Below are 24,616 nucleotides of genomic sequence, written 5' to 3'. Positions count from 1 at the left end.
TCGGCAGGTCTCCGTTCCTCCTGCCGACCTTTGGGGAGGTTTGGGCGCCTCCCCAAACCTCCCCAAACCTCGGCAGGTCTCCGTTCCTCCTGCCGACCTTTGGGGAGGTTTGGGCGCCTCCCCAAACCTCCCCAAACCTCCCCAAACCTCGGCAAGTCTCCGTTCCTCCTGCCGACCTTTGGGGAGGTTTGGGCGCCTCCCCAAACCTCGGCAGGTCTCCGTTCCTCCGCGCAGACCTGCCGACCTTTGGGGAGGTTTGGGCGCCTCCCCAAACGTCCCCAAACCTCGGCAGGTCTCCGTTCCTGTTTGGGGAGGTTTGGGCGCCTCCCCAAACCTCCCCAAACCTCGGCAGGTCTCCGTTCCTCCGCGCAGACCTGCCGACGTTTGGGGAGGTTTGGGCGCCTCCCCAAACCTCCCCAAACCTCGGCAGGTCTCCGTTCCTGTTTGGGGAGGTTTGGGCGCCTCCCCAAACCTCCCCAAACCTCGGCAGGTCTCCGTTCCTCCGCGCAGACCTGCCGACCTTTGGGGAGGTTTGGGCGCCTCCCCAAACGTCCCCAAACCTCGGCAGGTCTCCGTTCCTGTTTGGGGAGGTTTGGGCGCCTCCCCAAACCTCCCCAAACCTCGGCAGGTCTCCGTTCCTCCGCGCAGACCTGCCGACCTTTGGGGAGGTTTGGGCGCCTCCCCAAACGTCCCCAAACCTCGGCAGGTCTCCGTTCCTGTTTGGGGAGGTTTGGGCGCCTCCCCAAACCTCCCCAAACCTCGGCAGGTCTCCGTTCCTCCGCGCAGACCTGCCGACCTTTGGGGAGGTTTGGGCGCCTCCCCAAACGTCCCCAAACCTCGGCAGGTCTCCGTTCCTGTTTGGGGAGGTTTGGGCGCCTCCCCAAACCTCCCCAAACCTCGGCAGGTCTCCGTTCCTCCGCGCAGACCTGCCGACCTTTGGGGAGGTTTGGGCGCCTCCCCAAACGTCCCCAAACCTCGGCAGGTCTCCGTTCCTGTTTGGGGAGGTTTGGGCGCCTCCCCAAACCTCCCCAAACCTCGGCAGGTCTCCGTTCCTCCGCGCAGACCTGCCGACGTTTGGGGAGGTTTGGGCGCCTCCCCAAACCTCCCCAAACCTCGGCAGGTCTCCGTTCCTGTTTGGGGAGGTTTGGGCGCCTCCCCAAACCTCGGCAGGTCTCCGTTCCTCCGCGCAGACCTGCCGACCTTTGGGGAGGTTTGGGCGCCTCCCCAAACGTCCCCAAACCTCGGCAGGTCTCCGTTCCTGTTTGGGGAGGTTTGGGCGCCTCCCCAAACCTCCCCAAACCTCGGCAGGTCTCCGTTCCTCCGCGCAGACCTGCCGACCTTTGGGGAGGTTTGGGCGCCTCCCCAAACGTCCCCAAACCTCGGCAGGTCTCCGTTCCTGTTTGGGGAGGTTTGGGCGCCTCCCCAAACCTCCCCAAACCTCGGCAGGTCTCCGTTCCTCCGCGCAGACCTGCCGACCTTTGGGGAGGTTTGGGCGCCTCCCCAAACGTCCCCAAACCTCGGCAGGTCTCCGTTCCTGTTTGGGGAGGTTTGGGCGCCTCCCCAAACCTCCCCAAACCTCGGCAGGTCTCCGTTCCTCCGCGCAGACCTGCCGACCTTTGGGGAGGTTTGGGCGCCTCCCCAAACGTCCCCAAACCTCGGCAGGTCTCCGTTCCTGTTTGGGGAGGTTTGGGCGCCTCCCCAAACCTCCCCAAACCTCGGCAGGTCTCCGTTCCTCCGCGCAGACCTGCCGACCTTTGGGGAGGTTTGGGCGCCTCCCCAAACGTCCCCAAACCTCGGCAGGTCTCCGTTCCTGTTTGGGGAGGTTTGGGCGCCTCCCCAAACCTCCCCAAACCTCGGCAGGTCTCCGTTCCTCCGCGCAGACCTGCCGACCTTTGGGGAGGTTTGGGCGCCTCCCCAAACGTCCCCAAACCTCGGCAGGTCTCCGTTCCTGTTTGGGGAGGTTTGGGCGCCTCCCCAAACCTCCCCAAACCTCGGCAGGTCTCCGTTCCTCCGCGCAGACCTGCCGACCTTTGGGGAGGTTTGGGCGCCTCCCCAAACCTCCCCAAACCTCGGCAGGTCTCCGTTCCTGTTTGGGGAGGTTTGGGCGCCTCCCCAAACCTCCCCAAACCTCGGCAGGTCTCCGTTCCTCCGCGCAGACCTGCCGACGTTTGGGGAGGTTTGGGGAGGCGCCCAAACCTCCCCAAAGGTCGGCAGGAAGAACGGAGACCTGCCGAGGTTTGGGGAGGTTTGGGGAGGCGCCCAAACCTCCCCAAAGGTCGGCAGGTCTGCGCGGAGGAACGGAGACCTGCCGAGGTTTGGGGACGTTTGGGGAGGCGCCCAAACCTCCCCAAACAGGAACGGAGACCTGCCGAGGTTTGGGGACGTTTGGGGAGGCGCCCAAACCTCCCCAAAGGTCGGCAGGTCTGCGCGGAGGAACGGAGACCTGCCGAGGTTTGGGGAGGTTTAGGGAGGCGCCCAAACCTCCCCAAACAGGAACGGAGACCTGCCGAGGTTTGGGGACGTTTGGGGAGGCGCCCAAACCTCCCCAAAGGTCGGCAGGTCTGCGCGGAGGAACGGAGACCTGCCGAGGTTTGGGGAGGTTTGGGGAGGCGCCCAAACCTCCCCAAACAGGAACGGAGACCTGCCGAGGTTTGGGGACGTTTGGGGAGGCGCCCAAACCTCCCCAAAGGTCGGCAGGTCTGCGCGGAGGAACGGAGACCTGCCGAGGTTTGGGGAGGCGCCCAAACCTCCCCAAACAGGAACGGAGACCTGCCGAGGTTTGGGGAGGCGCCCAAACCTCCCCAAAGGTCGGCAGGTCTGCGCGGAGGAACGGAGACCTGCCGAGGTTTGGGGAGGTTTGGGGAGGCGCCCAAACCTCCCCAAACAGGAACGGAGACCTGCCGAGGTTTGGGGACGTTTGGGGAGGCGCCCAAACCTCCCCAAAGGTCGGCAGGTCTGCGCGGAGGAACGGAGACCTGCCGAGGTTTGGGGAGGCGCCCAAACCTCCCCAAACAGGAACGGAGACCTGCCGAGGTTTGGGGAGGCGCCCAAACCTCCCCAAAGGTCGGCAGGAGGAACGGAGACCTGGGGAGGTTTGGGGAGGCGCCCAAACCTCCCCAAAGGTCGGCAGGAGGAACGGAGACCTGCCGAGGTTTGGGGAGGCGCCCAAACCTCCCCAAAGGTCGGCAGGAGGAACGGAGACCTGCCGAGGTTTGGGGAGGCGCCCAAACCTCCCCAAAGGTCGGCAGGAGGAACGGAGACCTGCCGAGGTTTGGGGAGGCGCCCAAACCTCCCCAAAGGTCGGCAGGAGGAACGGAGACCTGCCGAGGTTTGGGGAGGTTTGGGGAGGCGCCCAAACCTCCCCAAAGGTCGGCAGGAGGAACGGAGACCTGCCGACGTTTGGGGAGGTTTGGGGAGGCGCCCAAACCTCCCCAAACGTCGGCAGGTCTGCGCGGAGGAACGGAGACCTGCCGAGGTTTGGGGAGGCGCCCAAACCTCCCCAAACGTCGGCAAGTCTCCGTTCCTCCGCGCCCTGCCTGCCTGCTTCTTTCCGCTGCGGCAGGTCTCGGACGGCGGTGGCTTGGGAGAGGTGCGGGCGATCCCGGAAGCACCAAACCTCGGCCGCGCACAAGTCCTCGGTAAGTTTTTTTTGTTGACTGGAGTATAAGCCGAAGTGGAATTTTTCAGCCCAAAAAGTGGGCTGAAAAATTCGGCTTATACTCAAGTATATACGGTAATGAAAAAGACATTGATATATATTTGGAAAATGCTAGCATCCCGGTTCTTACGCAAGTACAAAAAGAAGGGATTAATCAACTGATCACAGAAGAAGAAATTTTTACAGCAATTAAGGAATTGAAGGTGGATAAAGCACCAGGTACGGATGGCTTGACTGTGGCCTATTATAAAAATTTACAATTAGAAATGATAAAACCGTTAAAGGAACTGTTCCAGACAATCCAGAGGGGGGGAAAGGTGCCACCGTCTTGGAGAACAGCTTTTATCTCTTTGATTCCGAAGGAAGACCAAGATGCTACTCAAGTTAAAAATTATAGACCGATATCGCTTTTAAACACAGATTACAAGATATTTGCTAAGGTTTTGGCTAATAGACTGATGAGGGTTCTGCAACAGGTGATTCATGGGGATCAAACAGGGTTTATTAGTGGTAGGCAAATGAAAAATAATGTGAGGCATATAGTTGATGTGTTAGAGTTTTTGGAAAGGAACAACCAGATTGCTGCGATGCTAATTTTTTTAGATGCTGAAAAAGCTTTTGATCAATTGAATTGGAAATTTTTGTTGAAAGTTTTAGATAAAATGGATTTTGGGGAAAATTTTTTACAACCGATTAGGGCATTATATCAAAAACAAACTGCCCGAATTATAGTTAATAATAGCTTGACAGAAGTATGTAATATTGAGAAGGGCACAAGGCAAGGGTGTCCGTTATCGCCCTTGTTATTTGTGTTAACATTAGAGATATTATTGGTTAAAATTCGGAATTCGGAAAAAATTAAGGGGATTCAAATTGGAGATCAGGACTACAGATTGAGAGCATTCGCAGACGATCTGGTTGTTACAGTGACCCAGCCAGAGAACTCTGTTGTGGACCTGATGGAGATAATAACACAATATGGGAAGGTTTCTGGATTTAAGGTTAATGTACAAAAAACAAAAATTTTGGCCAAAAATATGACAACACCGCAAAAGGCCCTTTTAGAAGGATTAACTGGATTTGAGATTGTTAAAAGGGTTAAATATTTGGGGGTGATTTTGTCGCCCTCTAATACAAAGCTATATAAAAATAATTATGAAAAATTATGGGGGAAAATTCAAAAAGAATTGGAGAGTTGGAAAAAATTGCAATTGTCTTTGTTGGGACGGATTGCAGCAGTAAAAATGAATGTTCTGCCCAAATTTTTATTTTTATTTCAAATGATACCGATTCTTAAGAAAAACTCTAATCTGGAGGAATGGCAGCGAGGTATCAATAAATTTGTGTGGGCAGGGAAAAAACCACGAGTTAAACTTAAGATTATGCAGGATACTCGTGAGAGAGGTGGCCTTAAATTGCCTAATTTTAAATTATATTATGAAGCTGCTGCATTAGTAGGAATAAGTGACTGGATTAATTTGACGCAAGGGAGGTTATTAAATCTTGAGGGCCACGATTTGTTGTTTGGCTGGCATGCATATTTGTTGTATGATAAGAAGGTAGACAACGTGTTTAGGGTGCATATTTTAAGACAGGCATTGCTGAGAGTTTGGAAGAAGTACAGACATAAGTTAAGTTGCAAGATACCATTGTGGGCAATTCCAAAACACGCAATAGAAAATATACATGCTGGCTTTAAACATGATCTGACTACGTACAAGGAGATTCTCAGTTTGGAAAGAAACGTTTGGTGTTTGAAATCATATAGCTTCTTGCGAGAAGAGAAGGTTGTTCAAAATTGGTTTCAATATACTCAGTTACGGGCCAGGTGGAAAGAAGACCAGAAAAATGGATTTACAATGACTGATGAAAATTTGATAAAGCAAATTAGGAATCAGGGACCAGCACATATTAAACGGATATATCTTGCATTGATAGAGATTGACTCAGAAACAGAGCTTGTTAAGGATTGTATGATAAAATGGGCCCAAAATATCCAGGAAGTCATCACAATGGACACGTGGGAAAAGATTTGGGTGAGGAACGTAAAATTTACACAAGCTCAAAATTTAAGAGAGAATTTTTACAAAATGTTTTATAGATGGCATTTAGATCCTAAAAAGCTTGCAAGTATGTATCCGAATTATCAGCCTAAATGTTGGAGGTGCGGTGATGAAGACGCAACATATTTTCACATGTGGTGGACTTGTAAAAAGGTTAAGGCTTTTTGGATAAAAGTCTGGTGGAACATGCAGAAGATTTTTAAACAGAGGTTAAAGTTTTGTCCGCAATTTTTTTTGTTGGGAATAATTACAGATGCCACAGTTGTGGACACCAAGTTGATGTTGAATTTAATTACGGCGGCAAGACTTTTGATAGGCCAATACTGGAAGAAAGAGGAATTGCCGACCATAGAGGAGTGGACTTTAAAGGTTTCCGACCTGGCAGAGATGGCGAAGATTTCGGCCTATTTGAAAGATCATTCGCAAGAACGCTATATTATGGAATGGAGAAAATGGATTGATTTTATCCAGAACAAGTATAGGGTTAAGAAGTTTTATGTAGCATTTGAATAAGTCTTCTTTCGTTTTTTTTTCTTTTCTTTTCTTATCTTAGTTTCTTTTTATACATATTTAATATTATTATAAGGGACGCGGTGGCTCAGTGGGTTAGGACGCTGAGCTTGTCGATCAGAAGGTCGGCAGTTTGGCGGGTCGAATCCCGAGTGCCGCGTAACAGAGTGAGCGCCTGTTACTCGTCCCAGCTTCTGCTCACCTAGCAGTTCAAAAGCACGTAAAAATGCAAGTAGAAAAATAGGGACCACTCCGGTGGGAAGGTAACAGCGTTCCGTGCGCCTTTGGCGTCTAGTCATGCCGGCCACATGACCACGGAGATGTCCTCGGACAAGCGCTGGCTCTTCGGCTTTGAAACGGAGATGAGCACCGGCCCCTAGAGTCGGAAACGACTAGCACGCATGTGCGGGGGAACCTTTACCTTTACCTAATATTATTATTATTTGTTTTATCCTATATAAGCTAGAGAGTGATGGATTTTAGAGTTTATAATTGTTAGTATATGATTGTTTATGATTGCTTTTTATATATATACCTTGTATTTAGCTCTGGGAAGTCGGGGGGGAGGGGGGGAGGGGGGGAGGAGGGGAGGGGGGGAGGGGGGGAGGTAGGGAGGGGGGAGGAGGGAGGGGGAAGGGGGGATTCTTAAAGGAAAACTGTATTTTAAAACTTTTCAATAAAAAAAAGACTTGTGGATATCAACTCCCAGAATTCCTGGCTGGCTGAAGAATTCTGGGAGTTGAAGTGCACAAGTCTTTAAAGTTGCCAAGTTTGAAGACCCCTGGCTTAAGGTATTAGGCTAGAACCTGGGAGACTTAGTTCTAGTCTCATCATATGCACAAAGCCAGCTGGGTGAGTTTGGGCCAATCACACTCAGTCCTAGGAAGCAAGCAGTAACAAACTTGCTAAGAAAACTGCAGGGCTTGTCCAAACAGTTAGCAGAAGTCAGCACTGACCTAAATGCACCAACTCACCCATCAAAATAGGTACACTATGTAAATCAATTTAAAAATAATTGTCAAATATAATGTGGGGTTTAGTTTCAGGTAAGCGTACATAAGATTGCAACTTTCCTATTTCTGTGTTAATACTGTAATTTGCTTATATTCCAGGATGGAAGAATTCCTAGATTCACTTACAGATCATAAATAATACCTCATGTAATTTGTTTTCATTATGGTCTATTTATGCACCTTGCACATTTTGGTTTGCTCCAGCTTTTGACTTTTTTGTTGTAATTCCTTTATCTGATTGAATCTAACACTTTGATTTCATTTTCAGAATGTAAAACCAATTTCTAAGAGTAGTTTAAAAAGCAAAAGGGAAGTACATTCCCAATTCCATGGCTACCAGTTCGTTGATAAAATAATATCAATGTGAACTATATTTAGTATCAATTCCTACTTTTCCTCGCTGTTTTTAGAAACAGCAGTGATTTTTACTACTGTCCAGTGGAAGCTTGCTTAAGTAAGATAAAAAGTCATAACAGCTTTAAATTAATTGTATGTTTGTAAGTTGTTTCTATGTGTTGTAAAGTACATTTCTATAATAGTACATAGTGTTATTCTGTCTTAATTTTTAGCTGCAGCATATTCAATCCTCAATAATACGTAAGCAGGCTGAGAAGGAAGAAATATTGAACCAACCTAGAAGAATATGCACACTTTCCAAATACCCCAAATGTGATCAGGATATTTTGGGCAAGGTCAGTTTGTTCTCAATTTTCTTTAAAAAAAACTAATATTTTTTATTTTTATTTTTCTCTCCTTTTGTTCTGTCCTCACTGCACGTTACTCTGTGTGAAGCTTGACATGCAGCCAAACCCACCTATCCTCCAATAAAGCAGAGTGCATAGTGTGTGCATAGATCTGAATGCTTTATTGAAAGAACAGGATGGATGAAATTGGAAAAAATAGAAATACATACAATAAGAACCCAAATACAGAATAGGCAGTAGTGAGTTGCTGGTGAACATAACAACAAATACAGATAAATCTAAATCTCATCAGTGATGCTATGTGTATGGGATGTGGGTTTTGTTCTCAGATACACATTATTGTATATTTTCAGGCTTTATTATCAGTAGTTGTAGCAGTAGTAGTAATAGTACTATTTTTCCCAATATTATCAGCTTTAGGGAATCATAATACATGCCTGCCAATTCTAAATGAAGAAAAGAGCAGAAATGGGTATTATTATCAATATTTTAATTAGGTGTGCTTTAATATGTAATAATACCATCATAGGAGCGAGCAGTTTAGTGGAGGCATCAGGGTAGAAATCAGGAGATTAATCCTACTTTAGGTACAAAGCCAGCTGGGTGACTCTGGGCCAGTCATTCTTTCTTATCCCTAGGAAGCAAAGCAATGGCAAAATCTTGCTGAGAAAACTGTAGGGATGTCCTGGCAGCTGCAGGAGTCATTATTGACTTGAAGGCTCTATGTGTGCTTGTGTGAAAAAGTGATAAGTAAAGATGTCACTTTTCTTTCACAGTACTTAAGTAAAAACTGCATAATTGTAAGTGTGAATAACCAATTCTTTTTACATTTTATTAAATGCAACTTTTTGTTGTAAGTCAGAATTTTCTTCAGTAAAGGCTTCCGAGATTTCTTTCTTGATGTTGGGAGATCTAGCGTATAAAGTTTAGCCTCAAAACAGGATTGCATAATCTCTCAAATAGATTAAGCACATGGGAAGGCTAAGTTCTTACTTTTACACATACAAAATAACCCTTAATTTTTAATTCATTGCTTATTTTTTGTGCAAGATTTCACACTTAGCAGAGATTGAAGACGATGAAGTAGCAAAGGTGATTTCCTGGCATTTGGCAAGTCATATGGATTGTATAGTCACTTTGACAACAGCTGCTGCATGTCGTATCTTTGATCAGACTCGAGGTACACAACAAGTGTTGCCTCTTGATTCTATTTATAAGAACGATTTTCTAGATTGGAACAGGTAAAGTTTTGTTTTCTTTTCCAAATTTAATTAATATTTTACTTCCAAATGTAATAATTACAATTCTAACATCTTTAGATTATTTTATCTAGTTTTTTTCCCTGTTATGGGAAGTGATATACAATATTGGACATCATTAATTTGTATTCCTGCACTGAGAATGAGATTGGCTTAAATGGTCCCTTCCAATTCTGTGATTCTATCAACTTTAGTTTATTTTTTTGCTTAAAACTACAGCTGAGTCAGAAGGGATCAGGAAGCGTGCTAGCTCAGAAATTTATTTCTACTTTTTCAGGCTGTTTTTAGAATAATAAAAAATGATTAAATCTTATTTTAGTAGCATGAATTATTGATTAGTAGCCTAATCAACTTCTTAACAAAATGCAAGATAGATAGTATTATTCTCCAGTCCAGGTTCGACCTCTTAAATATAGGTTATTTTGAGGGTAAAGGTAAAGGTAAAAGTTCCCCCACACATACATGCTAGTCGTTTCCTACTCTAGGGGCCGTGCTCATCTCCACATGACCACAGAGATGAGCACGTCTCTCTGGTCATGTGGCCAGCAAGACTAGACGCCAAAGGCGCACAGAACGCTGTTACCTTCCCACCATAGTGGTCCCTATTTTTCTACTTGCATTTTTACGTGCTTTTGAACTGCTAGGTTGGCAGAAGCTGGGACGAGTAACAGGTGCTCACTCTGTTATGTGGCACTCGGGATTCGACCCGCCAAACTGCCGACCTTCTGATCAACAAGCTCAGCATCCTAACCCACTGAGCCACCGCGTCCCTTATTTTGAGTGTAGCAGGAAAAGAAAAAAAAGAGGAAAATAAAATGAAGGACTTGCTTCTGGGTGCACTACAAGGCTCTTTCAGAGTGCATTAAAAAAAACTTGCTATTAAAATGTAAATCCCAGGATAGCTGGGAACAATTTTACCTAAAACACATCATGTTTATACCATATTTGCGCTTTACAACTATATTGCTTAGTGTCAGAAATTCCATTCCTAATTGCTGTTGCAACCTGGGGATTACCTATATATTTCATAATTTTTATAAATTTACATTGAACATTTTATCACATAGGAATTTTGACAATAAAAACTCTCCTAGTGGAAACCAAATTCCTACTTTTAAAACTCCCTCAAATCTATAAATACAGGTAATCCCCAAGTTACAAACATTCACTTAGCGCATGTTTGAAGTTACGTGATAAGTGCCCCTTAATGTTTATAAGCAAGCCCCGAAATTAAGAATGTTGCAGCACAACATTGTTCGTCCTTACAAATGATCACAGGGGCTCTGCAACATTCACCCTATATCCCCCTCCCCACAACTGTTTCCCATTCCCATCCTGCCGTGCCAGAATCACTTGCCTTGCAAAGTTCTGTTTCCCCTCTGCCATGATTTATTTGCCTTTGAGGAAGAGGAGACTCAGCCTGGGAAGGCTTTTTGCGCCAAGCGTGAAAGGTTCTGGGGCTGTGATCAACGCAACTTCAGCCACCCATCCGCTTTTGCAGAAAATGGCTACCTGAAGTCACACAAGATCACGGCCCCCAGAACATTTCCCTCCCAGCGCAAAAAGCATTTACAAGCCAGTTGTGTCACTGCCAGGGTCCAGCCAGCTTGCAAAAGCTTTTCGCTCCAAGAGTGAAAGGTTCTGCAGGCCATGATGTCGCACGGCTTCAGCCATCCATTCTCTGCAAAAGAGGATGGCCATCAGAAGCTTCCATTCTCCGAGGGAAAAGTGTTTGCTTCATTTGCATGCCTGTGGGGCAAAGTCTCCCATAGGCAAGCAAACGAAGCTTCCATTCTCCGGGAGGGAAAGTGTTTGCAATGCCTGTTTACTGCTCCTTCCCTCCTAAACTCCTTTACACTGTGGCAGGGACTGTCCACGCTCACTAAAATCCTTCCACTGGGGACGGAGCTCTTTCATAACCTCACTCCCATGGCCGGAGCCCAGAGAGTCGCCGTGGAATCGGAATTGGCCGGGTGCAGGAACCAATGTTGTCCATGGCCCAGGTGTGCTGCTCACTCATGTGCACCAGCCTTATTGTTTGAGGGCAAGAACGAAACCTCGAAAGGGACTTCCCCATGCAGGGGTGGGTAGACAGGAGATGGCAGAGAGATCTCAGGGACTGCGCCGTCCATCTCACCTCTTGGAAGGGACCCAATGGAATCTCTCACCATTCCCAGCAGAAGGATTTTAGCAAGCATGTAGCATCGCTGCCACGGCAGAGGCAGAAAGGAGTTTGTGGGGAGAGAAGCAGCACACAGGTATCACAAACACTTTTCCCCTGGAGAATGGAAGCTGCATTTGCATGCCTGTGGGACGCTTTGCCCCACAGGCAGGCAAATGAAGCAAACACTTTCCCCTCAGAGAATGGAAGCTTCTGGCGACTATCTTCTTTTGCAGAGAATGGGTGGCTGAAGTTGTGTGACATCACCACCCCCAGAACCTTTCACTCTAGGCGCGAAAAGCATTTCCAGGCCGACTCTCCCTCAAAGGCCACGGCAGAGAGGAGAAAGATATTTGCAAAGTGAGTCCGGCACGGCAGAATTGGAGTGGGGTAAGTATGAGTATCTCAGTGGGTCGAGGAGGCCTTGGGGGCCTGTTCCATCACTAAGCTTCCCATGGCCTTTCCCACCCTGAAATACCTTAACTGCACTTAATGATCTGCGCATTTGATTAACGAATGAGTGCATGAAAGCAGAGTGATTGCATTCAAGGGACGCCATTCACTCCTACGAATCCTTGAGTTACAAATGGAATGGGCAGGCTCCATTACATTTGTAACTCAAGGGCTACATGTACATCAAATAACTCTAAACTTTCGGTTTCATCTCTGCACAAAATTATTTATTTATTAATTGATTTTTCCCCCTGCCTTTATTTTTGGTCAACTCAAGACATAGTTTGTACTTCTAATTTCCCTGACAACAACAATCCTGTGGGGTGGGGTGGGCTTCCCAAAAGTCACCTAGCTAGCTTTCATGCCTAAGGAAGGACTAGAACTCATAGCCTCCCAGTTTAGCTCAGGACTTTAGCCATTACATCTGAGTAGTTAAATAATAGCTGCCGATTTGTTTTCCTAAGTTCCTAATGGTTATTTACTTCTGAAAGAATGAATTTATCTCATATTCTGTTTCAAATCCTGTACATGGTAAAGTATATTGTAACATTTAAAATGCAAACTTCTCTTTAGTATGCTAGCAGTCAACACTAATATCTAAATGGTTGCCAAATGTTTTTGTATTTATCTGACAAAAGTCAATAACGAAAGAATATCTTTGTTTTAAGCAGACCTTTACCTCATGAAAGAAACTGTTTCAATCCTATTGGAAATCCTGTATTTGCTAGGAACTTGCTAATATTTCCAGAGCACAAGGAGAGTTGCCAAATGGGTAAATACCATAGAAAGAATGTTTGTTAGGTTTTTATTCCACTTCTTTATGAGCTCATGAGTTTATGTGGGTGTCACTCTTCATTTTAATCCCACAAAACAAGTCTGTGAGGGAGGTTGGGATAAGACTGAATAACTGAGAGTTTCCATGTTTGAATGTAAACTTTAATTTGGGTCTCTGTACTTTCAATACCTGACAGGCTGGTAATTGAAAGAGCTTGAAGAAACTGATTCTTTGGAAAGTCTTCTTCTCCATCAAATAATAATGCCATCTGGCTATTAGTAACTGCTACTGACAAGTTTCTCTTTAGCATTAAATAAATAATTTTAATTTATCCCACCTTTCTTATAAGAAACGTATTACATTCTCTTCTCCCTTTTCTTTTTTTTTTTTTTACTTAAGATCTTAAACACAAGTTAGTCTGAAAAACAAAAAAAACTAACTCAGGCTTACATCAGAGCAGAGCACAAACTTCCTGTTCCCCCTCCAGATTATGTTGCTCTGGACAATGGGCAATTCCTATAAATTTTCCAATATGGAAGTGATTCAAGGTATTTCAGACCAAATAGGCTTCCAACACCTCAAATCCCTTCCAGTTCAGAGGATTTACTTCCTAATACCACTGAACTTCTGCTGAAATGGCTTTATTTGCTGAAACATTCCTCTTATAGTGAGGCTTACATATCCCTAATAGCTAGTAGCACCACTTTTCCCCACTTTAATTGGGGAAAAACCCCTCCTTTATATAAACTTCCAAATGTGACCTTTTACATGCGCTTCTGCATGAAATATTACATAATTTTGCATAGCTGACATCTTGGAATGTAGCAACTAGAGAACAAGGCACAAAATGAGTATACACATGCATGCATGCCTTCAATTTACATACAAATATTCAGTTCCTGAATACCTGTAGTTTATCAAAGGGGTCTCTATCGAATCCAATGCTTATTACACATAGTGCAGTTGTTCTTACCCTGGATTATCTTGACAAAATTTCTTTCTAATTTAGAGGTAATTCTGTTAACTATCAAGATGTTGACATTGTATTCACTATTGATGTTCCACAATAAATAGGTGTGAATAGAAACCCCAGTTTATGTATTGGTTTATATTCTAAATACTGTATTAATATTTCATATATCTTTACAGTGTTTGAGATGCTCTTGGGTAATACAATTATTATTGACAATTTGAATGCTGCCACTCACTACAGAAAAGAGGTGTGTATTACAATTGTAAGGTGCTTTGTTTATTACTTTATATACATAAGAGTGACTGAAAAAGAAAAAGGGTTAGTCAAGCTCCATTTATATTTTAGTCACAAACATATAAAGGCCTTCTTTCCTAAAGGGCTTGTTTGATTTTGTGATGTCCATTTTCTACTATGTAGTAGATCTTCCTATGATGTACGCTCCCTGTTAAGGTTAAGCCTGTTCTGTCAAGACCATCGGGTGTGATGGCTCAGTAGTTAAAGAGATTCTTGGCTGGAAAACTGACAGCCCGGATTTGAGACCTGAGTGCCACATGACGGGGTGAGCTCCTGTTGCTTACCTCAGCGCCTGTTCACCTAGCAGTTTGAAAGCATGTAAATGCAAGAAGATAAATAGGTACCACTTTGGTGGGAAGGTAATGGCGTTCTGTGCACCTCAAGTTATAGTCATGCTGGCCACATGACAACGGAAATGTTTTTGGACAACGGTGGTTCTCTCAGCTAAGAAACTAAGATGAGCACTGCTTCCTAGAGTTGGACATGACTGGACGGGAAACCTTTACTTTTTATCCAGACAATAATAGCCATCAAATACTGAGATAAGACTTCTCTAGGATTACAGTGTACAATTGGGCATCATCAACAAATACATGTTGTCCTTACTGCATGACCACAGTGGTGCTGAACTTGGCGTACTTATGATGGGCCCTTGTAGTTGCAGCTGTCACAGCGTCCCTGCAGTCCCACGTTTACCATTTGTGATATTCACTGCCAGCTTCCAAAAAGCAAAATCTGTGGGGAAGCCAGCAAGAGATCACATAGTATGCTATGGCTAAGCGGTTTTGCTTAATGAAAGAGCAACTGAGATTATAAATTGACATAGTCATGTGACATTACACTTTAAAATTATATTGCTTAGCAACAGTTGCTGGTCCGAATTACCATTGTTAAGCAAGGATTACCTAGATATTAAAAGGGAGACCACTTGACTTTCAGTTCCTATCATAATTAAGTCTTGACAGAAAAACGCTCACCTGAATCTTAGCTAATCTGAAACAAGCCTAATTTAAAATAAATTATTGCAGTAAAATGTGTTCTTTTCAGCACATTTTTTTCATCCAACTTTCCTCCCAAACGCTTATTTTTTAATCCACCCAGTGTTGAGCTCTTGTATTTTCAGTACAGATAGTACATCTAGGCTTCACTTCCTCAGAAAATTTGAAGAGAAACCTTTATAAACAGTTGGCATAAGGGGAGAAGCAAATTCAAGAATAAAAATATGTTGAAAAGAATGCAGGATTCATGTTGAAATTCAGATTCTTTGGATTCTTATCCTCACTGTCAACTATAAGTGCCTTGTGCTTAGACTGGTTGCAATGTGCTATAGGAGAAGGGCCAAGCTTAGGACTGAAGGAATAGGTTTGCCTCTTGGTTAGTTGGAGTGAGATTTCCACATTGTATGTAACAGAAAGGTTAGTGTACAAAAAGGATAAGATCATGGAAAAAGAGCTATAGCCTGCTTCCAATCCGACTTGTCAGAAGCTGAGATTGGAAGGGAAGAAGCTGAAAAATAGGTGTCTGCACTGTAGAAGTGGGAGGAGGAAGGCAATTTTTTCTTCCCCAAATACCAAAAGTGTTAGAAGGTGTTCAGGTTACTTATTGTCTTCAAATATAGTCCACAAGTTTGATATTTGGGGTAGGGGTGGGAGGTCATGCTCATTCTGAAGGTTGTAGAATGGGCAGATGCAGAAAAAGGCTGCTGGTGGTAATGGAGCATGCTTTTGCACCTCTCTTTTAAATCAAACAGGATTTGTATAAAGTATATAATAGAGGAAGAGTTCTTACAGGGCCCAGTGAGTTCATACAGAGACTCCTATTTCATCCTATATCATTTATGTAGCAATTCTTTTTTAAAAAAAAAATACAGCTTGCGTTTGTTCTAACAGGATCACAGAAAAAGCTTGCAGAGTTACTTTTGAACAATAAAATACTGAATTTTGATAGTAGATTCTTTCTTTATATATATATATAGGTTGTGAAAATGACGCGTTGCCCAACTTTATTAACAAGAGACGGGTACAGAATTCACAATAATGGAAAGTTTGGAGGCCTTCAGAATAAAGCCCCTCCTATAGAGAAGCTTCTGGGGACGGTTTTTGGAGCACCTCTGCCACCGCGTTGCAAGGCTATCGACCTACACATAGGTGCATTCAGAGTTTAATAAATGAAATCAGCTATTACATAATATTTTCTTAAGTGTTTCCCTTAAGAATTCAATTAAAATTACTGCTAGATTTTAAGAAATTGATTAACGAATTACTGCTACTTTTGTTATATATTAAGCTAATGAAATAGAGGTTTTTAGCTGGCTTCCAGTATGACGCACATTGCAGCTATTAAAAAAACAAACCATTATAGAGTAATGTACATTTTATTGTATCATAGGTGAACAAAATTATTTTGATTTTTGCTATGCATTGATATAGAATAAGAAGTCCACTGCTCTTAATTTAGCAGATTTTTTTTCTACTTTTAGAAAAGCATTTTAAGAAAGCAACAAGGATTATATACAATTATTGAAATCTAAAGTTGAAAGGTTTGTCAGGTGCCAGGTCTTGGACAAGATGTTTTTACGATTGTTACTTCACCCTCTCCCCACCCTGCTCTCTTTCACACATTCTCTGTAACAGGGGTCTTCAAACTCAGCCCTTTTATGACTCATGGACTTTCCTCAGCCAGCGTGCCTGGCTGAGGAATTCTGGGGGTTGAAGTCCATGAGTCATAAAAGGGACGAGTTTGAAGACCCCTGCCCTATAAGATATGAGCTTCCTTCAAGCAGGAATTTCTAGCTTAATTATATTTAAAGGAGGAAGGGGGAGAATGAATCCAAGCATCACATGATAGCTCACTGGTAAATAAGGCACTTTCTTACACTGAATTTGTATACATTTAGCAAAAAAAAAATATTCATCAAGCATTGTTCCATACTTTTTATTTAACGACAATGCATAGTGACTTCACTGTTTCTGCTAATTACTATTACAGATTATAGTGTTGTATTTTATTAACATATAAATCTTTTCTCTTTATATATTAGAACTCCTTCAGCAGTACCGTACAGCATTTTTCCAACATTCTAAAGTAAAGACTGAACTTGAAGAACAACTACAGTCAATTAATACTTCAGAAACGCAGAGTAAGAAAGAAGAGCTTGCTGAGCAGGAACAGAGACTTGCATTAATAGAGCAGAAATTAGGTATGTGTGTATTGACACACACATATATTACTAAAAGGCATTTTGGCACACCTTATTTTCAAATATAATGGAGTATAAATTTCTAAACATAAATAATAAAGTCATGTATAATTAGGCCCCAAGTTTTAATGAATCAAAAAGGACCCTCTATTCATATATAGGTACTCCTCAGCCATTTGTTTGGTGACCGTTCAAAATTGCAACAGCACTAAATAAAGTGACTTATGATCATTTTTCACACGGCCGTTGCAGCAATCCCATGGTCACATGATCAGAATTTGGATGCTTGGCAGTTGGCATGTATTTATGACAGATGCAGTGTCCCAGGGTCACAGGATCCTCTTTTGTGACCGTCTGACAAGCAAAGTCAATGGGAAAGCCAGATTCAATAAACAACTGTGTTACCAACTTAACAACTGCAGCGATTCACTTAACAACTGTGGCAAGAAATGTCATAAAATGGAGCAAAACTCACTTAACAACTGATTTCTTTAGCAATAGAAATTTTGGGCCCAATTTGTGGTTGTAAGTTGAAGACTTCCTGTCCTTCTAGATAAGAGAGCATCACAGGTAGTTCTCAACCTACAACCATTCATTCAACAACTGTTGAACAGTGGTGTTGAACAACTGATCCTTCAAGTTCTGGCTGTCCATGGTCACATGATCATGATTTGGATACTTGGCAACCAGTTTGCACTTATCGCTAGTTGTAGCATGCCATAATCATGAGAATATCATTTGCAACCTTCCCTGCTGGCTTTCCTAGAAAGTGATGGGGTAAGTCTTCCCAGTTTATGCATCCTTCCCAGACACTCTGTGCTTGTGCCACCCAGGCCACTCGCATACCGTCTCCGTCCTGCATCATACCTCTTGCATACTCTCTCGCACTTTTCCTGAGCCGCACCTCTCATGCCCTTGCAGCCTTTCGGACCTGCGCTGCACCTCCTGCACAGTCACTTGCATTCTTCTGAGTCCTTCCACTACACCATTGTAAACTGTCTCCAATCCTCCCCTGCATCCCCGTGCACCCCCTGATAGCAGCCATTTACAGGTCTGCCAGCTTGGGATTTATAACTTTATAACTTTGGTTGAGGGAAACCAACAGGATATTGTTCATCTGATAGCCATGGAATTTGATTAATAATACCAACTGGGACTCCAAGGATTGCAGTCACTAAGCAATGGAGTCACATTTTATGACTGCATCAGCAGTAGAAATTCCAGTCCCAATTGCTGCCATAAGTTAAGGACTCCTTGGAGATATTTGGAGAGGAAGGGAAGCAAAAAATATATTTTTTGCCAGTTCCCATTATATTCTAACTTTTGCCAGAGTGTTTTCCCAAACTTGTGGAAGGATTTTGAGATTGAGGAGAATAATTACTGGAACATATAGTTTTACTATTTTTGTTCCACAAAACTTTGGATCAAAGCCATAGTTCATCTTTTTTGGTAGTATTAGAAGATAATTATTTTACCATATAATCCATAAAATAGTTTTGTATTTTAAAAAATGGGTTTTCAGTGCAAGAGATTTACTTTAAAATATGTATTGGATTTGGGTGAAATCAAATATATTGAACTGTCATTGTCACAGTTTCATAGTTATTTGTATATGTACAGTTAACCTGGAAACATGCATAAAAGGGTAATATAATTTTTCTATTAAATTGTTATAAAGGAAAATACAATTAACCCTCCACTCTGTCTCTGAGGCTGGCAAGGTCAAAGGCTACTCGTAAAACATTAACACAAACAGTGTCAGAAAACCTTACTAGGCAAGATAGAGCAGCATGGTATAAGGCAGGGGTAGGCAACCTCAGCTCTTTTATGACTCGTGGACTTCAACTCCCAAAATTCCTCAGTCAGCACTGACTGAGGAATTCTGGGAGTTGAAGTCCACGAATCATAAAAGAGCCGAGGTTGCCTACCCCTGGTATAAGGAACCGAGGCCTACCGGAGATGGGAATTCACAAGGCTGATTGGAATTTAGAGGGCAAAGTTCAGTTCTCTTCCTCATGCAGTCTGGAAGACAGTGCCCTGGGCCTGGGCTTGAGCCTAACTAAGCCTTGTTTCAATTTCTACGATTCACCATGCTGCTTACACTCAAGAGATAGCGGTTTGAAAACAATTGTTAAGTGAATACTTCCTGACAAGTGTTACTGTCAAGTTTCCGACGTATGGGCTTTTCAAGTGACTCTGAGGCATTGTTTACCTTAACATCTAATGTTATTGCTTGACAGTTACATGATCCAGTGGGGTGCCTGCAATTCCCACCTCATATCTTTTCTTTATTGGAAATGAAATGATGCAGAATGATCATTTCAATAGGAACAAAGGACAGGGAAGGGAGAAAGCTGAATGGGCCAGCTTGGGCGCGGTTGTTAGAGATAAATGTAATGGATTGATTTTATGAAGGGGTATTTTCCAAGCCAGTTTCACATAAATATACCACCTTTTAGCATCAAGTGCAGTTGTACATAATCAGGTATATTTGAATATGCAGAACTTTATACACACTATTCTATTTATTCTTGAACTGCCCATCTCCCTCAGATACTTGCAGCTCTCTAGTATCATAAATTCTAAAATTAAAAGTAAGTTTTATCTACATAGATATGACCTCAAGTCAATGCAACAAATCATCACTCCCCTCAGAAGAGCTTGATTTGTCGGAGGCTCCAAGCCATTCAAAAACAGGAAGAGAAACAAAACGTTCATACAGGTTTGTCTATCAGGTCAGGGGTTGGGGCTGGGTGGTAGTGGAAAGCAGGCCCAATGCCTGTGGGGATCCAGTGGAGGGGATGGGGGGAAGAGAGGCAAGGGAGCTGCATTGTCCCTGCAGTTGCCCGTAAGGGCAAACAATTGAGGGGGATGCTGCAGGGGCCAAAACTTTGGGACTGGGTCACAAGCAGCTTTTGGGGAGAGTCCACGGTAACTTCAAAAGGCCTCTAAGTGAGCAGTCATAAGTCAAGGACTGCCTGTATCATTATTTTGTAGACATTGAGATGGGTATGCAAAAGCATAGTTTGCCCATCATGGGCTTCCAGAAGTATAACAAGTAAACGAGAACTTCTAATGTTGAAAAGATAATTGTAATAGAGCTATATAGTCTTCATAATATGTGACAGTGACTCCCCAAAATAATTTATGTTCTTTTTAGAAACTTAGAAAAGCAGCAGTTATGTACTGAAGTAGTCCTTATCCAGCCTGTATTTATTCGGAAATAAACGTCTGTTTGGTTATCAATGACCGACACTTGCAAATATAGAACTTTTATTATACACATTAGAAAACTACAACATTACATTACTTTTTGATATAATCGCCATTCAAATTGAGGCACTTGTCATAACATCTTACAAGTTTTGAAATTCCTTAGTAGTAGTCGTTCGGCGCCAAATCTGGGATATGGGGATGATCAAAAACATCCCAACAGAACTGCTTCAGAAGTTCTTGGGTGCATCTAGCAGTGTGCAGGTTAGCATTATTGTGAACCAACGCCACACCGGAAGTGGTGCCATAGAAAATCCCACCAAATGCAAAGATGGCAAAGAAGTACCACTAGTGAAGTTCATGGAGCGTGGTTTGACCCTCAGTTCAGACGTCTACAGTGAAATGTTACGAAAACTCAGGCAAGCCATCCATAACAAGCGCCAGGGCATGCTGACTTCCAGTATGACACACCCAAGAGGTTTTGAAGCAGTTCCATTAGGATGTTTTTGATCACACACACCCTATAGCCCAGATTTGGCACCGAGCAACTACTACTAAGGAATTTCAAACTTTGTAAGACGTTAAGTGCCTCAATTTTTGAATGGCGATTAAGTAAAAAAGTAATGTAATGTTGTAGTTTTCTTATATGTATAATAAAAGTTCTGTATCTGCGAGTGTCTGTCATTGATAACCAAACGGAGATTTATTTCTGAATTGCCCTCGTATTTTTTAAGATTCTTTGTTGGTTGTACAAGTGAACCTGCAAATTTGATGTATGTTTATATCTAGATCTATGAAGTTCTATGGTAGGATATACAGATACTAAAAAGTATAAAGACTAATAATATGTAATGAATCCATGTTAATTTTACTTATTTTTAAAAATAAAATCTTATGTACTTTATTATTTATTTTTCTCCTTTACAAAATGTTTAATCGGATCAATGTCATTTGCAGATTAAACTTGAAAGATATATTTGTTCATCATAGTTATTGGCATAAATGATATGCATTTATGATTTACAAACTATATTTCTATTATAAAAAGCATATATAATATTCTAAATTTAAATTATTAATAATATTTAAACTAATTTATTCATATAATCATAGTTCAAAAGAATCGGATTCAGCTCCTCCTATGAAGAAAAGAATAGGAAACAGCAACTAATGAATTATCTCCAAAGAAAGAAGACATAGATTATATTTGTTAAAATACAATTGTATATTGAAATGTGTATATTCTACAAATATATGTTACTTTCATTGATATTTTTATATTCATAAAAGAAATGTTTTTAATAAGAGTTGAGTTATTTTTTAACAGAATAACCTTTGTTTTTTATCAGTCTATAATATATATAACATATTATATGTTACAGAAATATAACAATGCTTCTACTACATATGAACATTTTCAAATTTGACAATAAAAGTTTGGAATGACAACCATTCTCCTAGTACAATATAATTTAAATTAATCAATGTGTAACAAATTATCATTTTTAACTGAATTATGATTCATATACAGGAATGATATTTATTAACTGAAAAAGCATATTACTGAATGTAATAATACCCTGCCATGCAAAGCATCTAAATACTTTTCCTATTTGTAGAGTATGCTGAAATAAGATTATGTGTGCAATTAAGATTGAGAAATTGATGTTACATCCTTACTGATTGTTTAATACAGTAGCAGTAAGAGACTCCAGTTAGTGAATACTTATAACTTAATGAAATAATTTTTGAACAGCCTGGTGGCACATTGGTTAGAATAGAGCATTGCAGGCTAATTCTGACTGCTGATTGCCAGAGTTTGGCAGTTTGATTCTCATCAGCTAAAGGTTGACTCAGCCCTCCATCCTTCCGAGGTCGGTAAAGTGGCCCAGATTGTTGGGGGCAATATACTGACTCTGTAAACTGTTTAGAGAGGGCTGTAAAGTACTGTGGAGCGGTATATAAGTCTAACTGCTATTGCTATTGCCATTGAAGTCTGTTCATCCTCATTTTCTCTATCAGCTGTTCAGTGCTATGGTAAACAACTTTTTATTATGTAATTAAAGCACTTTATGGTTTTTTAGGGTTACAATACATCCTTATCATTTATACTGATAAGTGGAAAATGCAAAAAAGAAAGATATACAGAATACATTAAGTATGGGGTTCCCAAAGAGTTTCTTTGGCAATCAGAGCAACTCAGGTACAACTCAGCTTGTGCAAGCAAAGCAGACAGCAAAGTTTGGAGTTAATTTTGTAAAGTATCCAATACTATGGTCCTAGTCTTTCATCAAAACATCCACAAATTGTGGCATTTAAAAAAAAAATACCGGTACTGTTGAATTTTGTTTCTGATTGGGGGTGTTATCAAGTGTAAACACAGGATTCAGAAGTTCCTTACTGGTATGAAGTTAGTGCAGCAAGAGCTCTCCTGTTTGTGGGGGGCCACTCAGAATCACACAGGTTGGGGCATCCTATAAATATATAAATTAGTTATCTAGCTATTTAAGGCTTTGATCTGAGTCAGGGGAAGAATATATTTTCCTATTTCCCTTTCTTTGAGGGTATTCTTCTGAAACTAAATATGAACATAAAAATGGGTTAAAAATAATTATGTGAGCAGAGAACAAAAATCATGAAAAATTTCCACACAGCTTCTTACTTGGTCCCACAAGTGTCCTTTCACTAGCTAACAAGTAACTTAATGAGTTGACAACGCTCCCTACAGTTGGCCAATTGGGAAGCCCATAAATTGGCACTTCAGTCAGCACCTCACATGTACTCCCCAACTTTGAGATTTACTGTACAGGAAAATGCTATCGGTGTTTTTGAGCTTTTACTGCTGAAAGATATTTTTCAAACATCTTACCTTGGAAAGGTCAAATTTAATAATATTTCTTTAAAACCCTGAATTCTCTTGCATGGCAATTTAATTATTATGAAAAAGATTACTGGTTTGACTTTTCAGGAGTTATAATGTTCAAATATTAACCTTACTCTAAATTGAAGAACTTAATAGTGGGAAATTACAACTGCACTTAGCAATTCTGAGAAGTGTACCAATTTTCTGTGATACAGTGGTATACCACTGTAAATTGGTACAAAATTGAGGTAAAATGACTGGATTCAGTGCTACATTGGATCATAATATTAACTGTTTGTTCATATTAAATTAGAAAAAGGTGTTATTCTGAAAAATTCATGAACAATAGTCCTGGAAATCAGCAAAGATATTCTGCTCCGGATGTTATGTTTGTTACAGAAATCTAAATTCTCTTAGATTTCTTCTTTCCAATTCATTCTGATCTGATGATTGATGAAAATAACTCTGAGGCTGTCTACAGAAGTTTCCACCTATGAATCAGCACAGACTGGGCACTTTCCTTCAGGAGGAAGCCAACAGACTATATATGGGAGAAGACTAAAAGGAGGTGGTCTGAAGTCACCAAGGCTGTTTTGGCAAAGCAAACTGGGTAATTCTGCTTCAGTGAAATAAAGCATTTCAGAACATGGAGGTAACTAACAAACCAAATTGTAGTGCTTCTCAAACACCTACTAGAGACTAAAATTCCTGCACTGAGCAGAAGAACGTCTAAACCAGACATGTCAAACACAAGGCCCGGGGGCCAGATGCGGCCCGCGAAATGGTTTCATGTGGCCCGTGAAGCCATCCTGGAAACAGTGAGGGAACGGCCCCCACTGCCTTGGCCCTGGCCCAGAGACCCTCCTTCTGCCAGAGACCCTCAGATCTGTCCCATTCCTGCCCAGGCCCCCATAGGCACCCTTGATGCCAACGATGTAGAGCTGGCCACGCCCACCCACTAGGCCATATGCACTCTAGCCACGGCCACCCAGTAGGTCATGCCCACCCTGGCCACACCCACCCGGCCCCCTGAGGGCAACCGCAATGCTGATGTGGCCTTCAATGAAATTGAGTTTGACACCCCTGGTCTAAACGATCCCTTCCAACTCTTTGAGTCTTTCATTCTATAAAATCTTAACGTTACTATTTCAGTAGTGCCTAAACATTCAAAATGCCTCTGGCTTTTTATGTCTGTTTAGGTTTTTCATTGGGATCTTGATTTGCTTTCTAAGCCCATAAAATCATCACAAACAACTCACATTGGCTCTGAATTTGGCTAGTTATCTCTGCTAATTTGGCCCTTGATTATGTGTCCTACAAAATCTTCAGGAACTGTTAAGAATTTTGCCCTCAAGAAATGCAGTCTGTAGTAATACTGAAAAACAATTTGGCTTTATTGCCTTGTTCAGACATGGCTTTGGATGAAGATTTATATGAGGCCTGCCAATTATATTTTGTAAATCATAGATTATGGCATA

At 42.3% G+C, this 24,616-nt stretch overlaps 1 protein-coding gene across 8 annotated transcripts in view; it reads left to right on the top strand.

The window, feature by feature from the left end:
• The window catches only part of SMCHD1 (structural maintenance of chromosomes flexible hinge domain containing 1), a 104,541-nt gene extending 82,814 nt beyond the window's left edge, over positions 1 to 21,727 (top strand). For 3 of the 8 annotated variants that reach the window (XM_081325135.1, XM_081325134.1, XM_081325131.1), the window contains 8 exons: positions 7,814 to 7,936; positions 8,999 to 9,189; positions 12,490 to 12,593; positions 13,746 to 13,816; positions 15,839 to 16,010; positions 16,904 to 17,062; positions 19,676 to 19,784; positions 21,389 to 21,727. In XM_081325135.1, coding sequence (XP_081181261.1) covers positions 7,814 to 7,936; positions 8,999 to 9,189; positions 12,490 to 12,593; positions 13,746 to 13,816; positions 15,839 to 16,010; positions 16,904 to 17,062; positions 19,676 to 19,784; positions 21,389 to 21,446 — 987 coding nt within the window. In that variant the 3' untranslated portion in view covers positions 21,447 to 21,727. Of the gene's footprint in view, positions 1 to 7,813; positions 7,937 to 8,998; positions 9,190 to 12,489; positions 12,594 to 13,745; positions 13,817 to 15,838; positions 16,011 to 16,903; positions 17,063 to 19,675; positions 19,785 to 21,388 lie in introns of those variants that run through there. The other 5 variants (XM_081325132.1, XM_081325133.1, XR_014026105.1 and 2 more) reach the window with 5 other exon arrangements.
• The last annotated feature ends 2,889 nt before the right edge of the window (positions 21,728 to 24,616 follow it).

This window comes from Vipera berus, assembly GCF_964194415.1.
Source record: "Vipera berus genome assembly, chromosome: 3".
NCBI classification, from domain to species: Eukaryota; Metazoa; Chordata; class Lepidosauria; order Squamata; family Viperidae; genus Vipera; species Vipera berus.
This window is presented reverse-complemented; position numbering and strand designations above follow the sequence as displayed.